We start from the raw sequence: 6,211 nt of genomic DNA, 5'->3' as shown, positions 1-6,211 counted from the left end.
AAATATTCAATTTGAGTGAATATTGAGAACATATTTATTCTGGTATAAAATCTACGTGGATTGTGCTGTGTGTAAATTAATGCTCATCTAGACAGTTAAAAGTGACAATAGCAATGAAAACATAATTATTATTTGTATTGAATAGAAAATGGATTGCATTTAAATTACCTGTTTATCGACATTTCAATTGAGTGTAATGTAATTCAGTTAAATTTCTGGTATTGGTTTCATCGGAATGCTTGTGGTATTAGGATAGTGGTTTAGGAAAGGCTAGGACCTAATTAACCTTCTATATTCTAACAATGATTACATGTACTTTGTAATATCACCTCCTTTTTCATCTTCATTTGTCTTCCCCTTCCTCTTCTTCTTCTTCTTTTCCTCCTCCTCCTCCTCCTCCTCCTCCTTCTCCTCTTCTTCTTATGTATCCGTATGCCCGATAGAAATCGTGATCCCCACATTGTGTACAGATTTTATTCCATTGTAGAATATGAAAATGTTTCAAAATTTAGAAAAAGTGGCACCTAATAATTTGTTAAATAAATGTGTATGCAGGTGCATTTTGTTTGTGCGTGTGTGTGTGTGTATGCGTGTACTTGTCTAAAAGTAGAATAAGACCATAGTAACTGTGGTATACTCATGTTGTTTTGATTTTAACTCTCTCAAAATTGTCAACTTATTTCTTTGTTGCCGTGAGTGTTGGGGGTGGGGGTGGGGTGGGGGTGGAGTGAACCTGTGACATAGAAATTGCAACGCACTGTATATTGATGCAAGTAAATATTAAAAGAAATTGCATTTAATAATATGTCTTCAAAATTGAATTCCTTTGGAAAGGCTTGGCTTGTATTGAATAGAAACATTAAAGACAGAGGGGTTTGTGAAACAACCTTTTCCCAATGCAAACATGTTTTGTTTTTCTGATTGTTCAGATTGTTCATGGATTTTCCAGTAACTGGGTCTGGATTATATGTAGCTTAGCATGAATGTCATATAATTGCTTAAAACCAAGGGTACCACAACACATGTTTTCGAATTTTATCACGTAATGATTCAGAAGTATTACATTTATCATATATTTCTTTTTGGTACATGGATTGTCAAGATATCTTCATGTGATCTTTAATACATTCTTCTAGAAGAGAAAATCACTTGCGGGGGAAACAACCTCTCTTCTTTATCTCTCTATCTTCTTTTCCTTTATCCTCTATCTTTTTCTCCCTTCTCTTCATCTCTCTATCTCTCCCTTATCAGTACAAATTGTTAAACAAACGAGTAAAAAGAAGAATGAAATATTGCTGATAATGGTAATAATAATAATATTAATAATAATGATAATAATGATAACAAAAAACAATGATTAACCAAAAAGTGGTAATAATAATGATACAAATAATAATTATAGCAATACAAATACACAGATGCATACACAATGATATTCCCCGTTTAGTTTATTTATTGAAAATATCTGTAGTTATTATAATGACTTTACTTTTGAAGCGGAAAAGGAGCATTTAGAAACAGAAATGGAAAAATAAGGCATTCCATAATCTATCGGGTCCTACTGTTAGATACAAAATCAAAGTCAATTAAGTGGAGCATGTCCCTTAGGAAAGTTCCGCAATATATGTGCAATGAATATTTATTAGAATGGCTAATCACATGGCACCCTTTTTCGTAACATTATAACAATAATACAATTCAGCAAACTATTAGTGCCTCCTATTTCAGTAAAATTGGTTGTGTTCAATAGTCTTGGACAACTCTACGGAGAATTATAATCACACACAGCAAACTAGTAGTTTTGTTCAATAAGATTCTTTTGTCGCAAGTGAATTATGAACAATGTCAAGTCCAATGTATATGGAACCATTTTCTTTGATTCAACAGAGGGCACAGTATGTCCCTGTTCTAACATCAGAATTAAAAACGTTATGAGTTGCAAGACTGGAATATTGAAGCTCTGTGCCACCTAATCATGGTTGGTTTATGTGAACAAAACAGGAATACCTCAGTCACATCGCCAAACCGACTCTACACCGGCTCACAACAGACAGATACTTGACCATTGGAGGCAATGTAGACATTTCAATTCAATTCTATTCAAGGTTGATTAAAAACATGTGTCGCAGCCCAATGGCCGAATTGGTCGTGTGTACATTAAAATAATCATTGCATATTTTAAACATAACATACAGTTACAATTGATTTGTCAATATTGAAATATATATAGTTAATATGATAATATTGCTTAGGCAGCAACAATAAGAAAACATAATAAAACATGAAGTCGGGAAAACGGAGAGAAGAAACATGAACAAAAGAAGTAAAAGAGGAAGTTGTAAAAATGCATGTAAATCAACAAATATAAATTGCATACATGTATTTGTTAATAGTCAATAAGACAATATACGAATATAAATTTTGCATCGGTCTCTTGTCTGTCTCTTAGGTGTGAATGGGGTATAAGACACTGATTAGACCATACGGATGCGATACAGATACAAATCAATGCTGGAGAAATATATACACAAATACAGAACAACTCTTAATAATAAACCTGTCGAAAAAAAACATGAGAACAAACATCTTTTGAAAAACTAAATGTAGTATGATATGACTAATCCTTTTAATCTAATGGAAAGACTGTGAGGGTTTAATGTGTAAGTATGTGTGTGTATATATACAATTATATACATACACATCAAGAGAAAATAATGGTAAGGGAATAGAAGAGTAAATTTCAAAGAAAACCTCTATTTTTCGCAGGAGCAAACCCTACCCTTTTTCGAAAATATCAAGGCTTTTCGCTTAAACACAACATTTGTAAAACCTTAAAGGGATCCGGTAACTTTGTCTCAGATTCTAAAACAAAAATCTGGATTTAGCTCATGATGCAATGATAATTATAAACCTTTAGGTCAGTCAGGAACCCCATGACTTTTACAAGCCGATCGCCTGTCTGAATATCAAGATATTTTTGATTGGAATTACAAATTTTGAAAACCGTTCGCCTGACGGTTTTCATAACACTACAGTCTATTGGGAAAAACGAGTATGGTAAAGCCGGTCACTCAAAGATTTTTACTTTTTTGAGGCATTTTTTGATCATTTTGAAGCGCAATATTTTAGGGCTTCAAACTACACCATATCACAGACACTGATAACACATAGGGCCGTGTATCTCAGATTTAACATTGTTAAACGATCCCTTTAAACTCATGGATAATGTACTATTTAAAGCTCAGCATATACAACAAAGACCTAAAAGCAAATCAAATGTATAAAGTCATAGAAAGTAAATAACTTGAAAACCATCACCTTTAAGAATGAGTAAGATAAATGTAATCATATACACTATACAGTTTAAGTCTACACAATTAAAGTTAATCGACTTTCGAGAGTACTGAATAATGAAACAAATCTTTGTAGTAACAGCATTCCTATTGATGCCTTTTGATGAGGATTATATATAACAACTAATACAAGTTTTGACAATACATGTATACAATGGACCCATGTCGCAGCATTATGGGTTGTAATCTGACATGTTTACACTGCATTCATTTTTTTCTTTTTCTTTCCTCCAAGTTGTCCACAAACGAAATTCCCAGCTAGGGTTGCGTGAAATCTGGCGAAACTGCATATAAGTCTACATCATACATTATTGCTTGTGTCATACAATTTCGTTCATTTGAATGTATATGAAATAAACCTCTGCATTATATAGCCATATGATTATACATAATTATGCATAAACTTCTTTCTTAAATATATATTTATAAAACTTATGATACTGTTAAAGCAAATCAGGTACAAATTGAATTTAGACTTTTAAATGCAATTTGAGTTACTTTGAATTGAATTTAATCATTTGGGAGTTGTAACTATCGTACAGAACCTAAATACAATCTAACACATACCAAAATTGTTTCTAAGTTTCTATGGAAACATAGACTTTTTTGGATTGATTGGAAAGCTTTTATTATAATTGCACTTCGCAGCCAAAATGGCTGAATTATGTACAATTTACTTTGGCAATAATGCATACAAATGTGGTTTAATATTCACACAAAGTAAAATATACAGTGTATAGACTCGGGTGTTCGACACAGGCTTCAACAACAATTGCTCCTCGGTAAAATTCCTACTGACAGAATGGGGAACACGAACTATCTGTGGACCAAATTACACCTGTTTCTGGCCCAAGTGCTTACATAACCTAAAGTTAAAAACCCAAATGCAAATCAAACCCTGACCATCAATCGTTTACGAAATAAATGCCAGAAAAAAAGGTCGCAGGTGCAAAGTGTCGGGTCACCCATACATAATTTGGCCTGGAAATTCATTGCGATGTGCCTGGTTTATGTTCGTTCAGTCCCACTGTCCCACGACGGGCTTTATCGCGCCTGGTTGAAATATGCACCCGTACTTGACAGGTCTTCGGTACAGTGCCTGCAGAGACAGTGGCGCGAGGTGCTTGAAAGATAGGCGAACATCGGCGAGGCGGTCTAGTACGTCAACAGTCAGCTTGGTTGAACGGACTCGTACATGACGCAACTGGTGACGTAGTACAAACGAGAGAGAGAGAGAGAGAGAGAGAGAGAGATAAACACTAGTCCGTAATTCTTGCGTGTGCAAACATATACAATCAAATTCAAAAGAAGAATTAGTTTAATTATAATAATACTTCTTTCTTGAATAGCGCTTTTCAGTACCGCATACCCTCTCAAAACGCTTTGCCTTAGGAAAGATGAGAACAATTCAAAGCTCTGTCATTATTTGTTTCTTCTGATTTCCCTACATAAAAATAGCAATGGGTAAATATCAAATAATGGCAGGGATTACAATCCTCTCCTAAGATTACTTAACATACAGGCCTCATGATTACAAGTTTAAGATCACTTTTTCTTGACATACACTTTTGTAGCCTCACGTATACCCAAACACGTGTCTATTCTTCATATCACTCTATGGGCTTTTCAATGCGTGTACGAAACTTGGCGCCGTTTCATAAAACTTTTTATTTATAACACATGCTAAATTTCTATGACAAATTTGCTCTTAGCCAATCAGATGCCATGATGTCAGTAGCTTATAACAGTAGCTTGCAACTTGTTATTGATATCAAGTTTTACGAAACAGGGCCCAGGGTTGTACAATTACCTCATCTTTCAGATGTTTAGGCAGATGCAACATCACAGACAAGCTGCAGGAAGACATCCTTGTCATCACCAGCCTGCCAACGGAGACCTGCAGATGGAAGTCCTCCTCCCCTGATACTTTGTCAGCGGCCGAAGGATCCAACCTCTCCGGAATGTCTTCGTAGATCGGGCTGATCGCAGGGAAGGGTGTGGCCGTCGCACCTTTAGGGGTGGATGGTGATGTGGGCGTGGTGGGCGAGGTGGGAGTAGGTGGTAGTGAGGATGCAAAGGTAAGATGCAGTTCTTCGAGCAGCTCCGCGCTGTCAAGCCACTCCCAATCGTAGCAGGTCGAGGAGAAGCGTCCAAGATCGAGTACGGTGACAGTCTTTAGATGAAGGGCTTTATGACCGAGGGCACTAGTAATTAAGTAATTGAGCTTCATAATATTCATCATGAATAACAAAAAGTGTGCTAGATTTCTCTTTAGATTGTGTAAACGAATGTTACATTATGGAAACATTATTGAAATACCTTTTAAATATACCAGTATGTGCCCTTTGAGTCAGAAATACTAAAACAATGTATGGATGTTTCTTGTTGCTCCCTACTAGATACAACATAACATACCTTTTGACATAACATACCTGAAGAGTGGATAATCTTCACTTTATCGTGGGGGAGGGTAGCTTAACGTGAGAGAAGTTTAAGGAAACTCCTATACATGAATACGAAGTACTGCACAGAAGCTTCACTTCACAGAAGTTCCACACATACGAATGTGTGCGAAGAACTAAACATATGTATTGACAATGAAGTTAACACATTATCATTTAAGGATTCATGATAATGTTTTGGCTGCTATCATTTGTTTATTCAAGTACATCGAATTGTTGACACATGAAAATAGGAAATATAAATATAAAAATAATAATAATAGTTAGCTTTTTTATAGCGCCTAATACAAATGTATAAAGCGCTTTACAAATATACTATTACCCCGGTCATTGGAATCAGATAACATTTTCTGGAAATAGTCATTCATTGTGGAGGTAAGCCGGTGTGGTGAACAC

At 35.3% G+C, this 6,211-nt stretch overlaps 1 protein-coding gene across 1 annotated transcript; it reads right to left on the bottom strand.

The window, feature by feature from the left end:
• Positions 1 to 4,251: 4,251 nt before the first annotated feature.
• LOC115926755 lies at positions 4,252 to 5,633 on the bottom strand. Its single transcript, XM_030992016.1, has 2 exons — positions 5,164 to 5,633; positions 4,252 to 4,557 (listed from the first exon to the last, which is right to left on the bottom strand). Exons 1-2 carry the CDS (start codon positions 5,593 to 5,595, stop codon positions 4,372 to 4,374), a joined length of 618 nt encoding a protein of 205 aa, XP_030847876.1. The 5' UTR covers positions 5,596 to 5,633; the 3' UTR covers positions 4,252 to 4,371.
• Positions 5,634 to 6,211: the final 578 nt, after the last annotated feature.

Source organism: Strongylocentrotus purpuratus, unplaced genomic scaffold, assembly GCF_000002235.5.
Source record: "Strongylocentrotus purpuratus isolate Spur 01 unplaced genomic scaffold, Spur_5.0 spur5_scaffold_2, whole genome shotgun sequence".
Taxonomy (NCBI): Eukaryota; Metazoa; Echinodermata; class Echinoidea; order Camarodonta; family Strongylocentrotidae; genus Strongylocentrotus; species Strongylocentrotus purpuratus.
Note: the sequence above shows the minus strand (reverse complement) of the source record. Positions and strands in the feature narration are given on the sequence as shown.

Coding starts and splice junctions, on each gene's coding strand:
- LOC115926755 (XM_030992016.1), bottom strand. CDS start 5,595: ATGATGAATATTATGAAGCTCAATTACTTAATTACTAGTGCCCTCGGT. Junction 4,558..5,163: donor CTAAACATCTGAAAGATGAG/GTAATTGTACAA, acceptor CTACGTCACCAG/TTGCGTCATGTACGAGTCCG.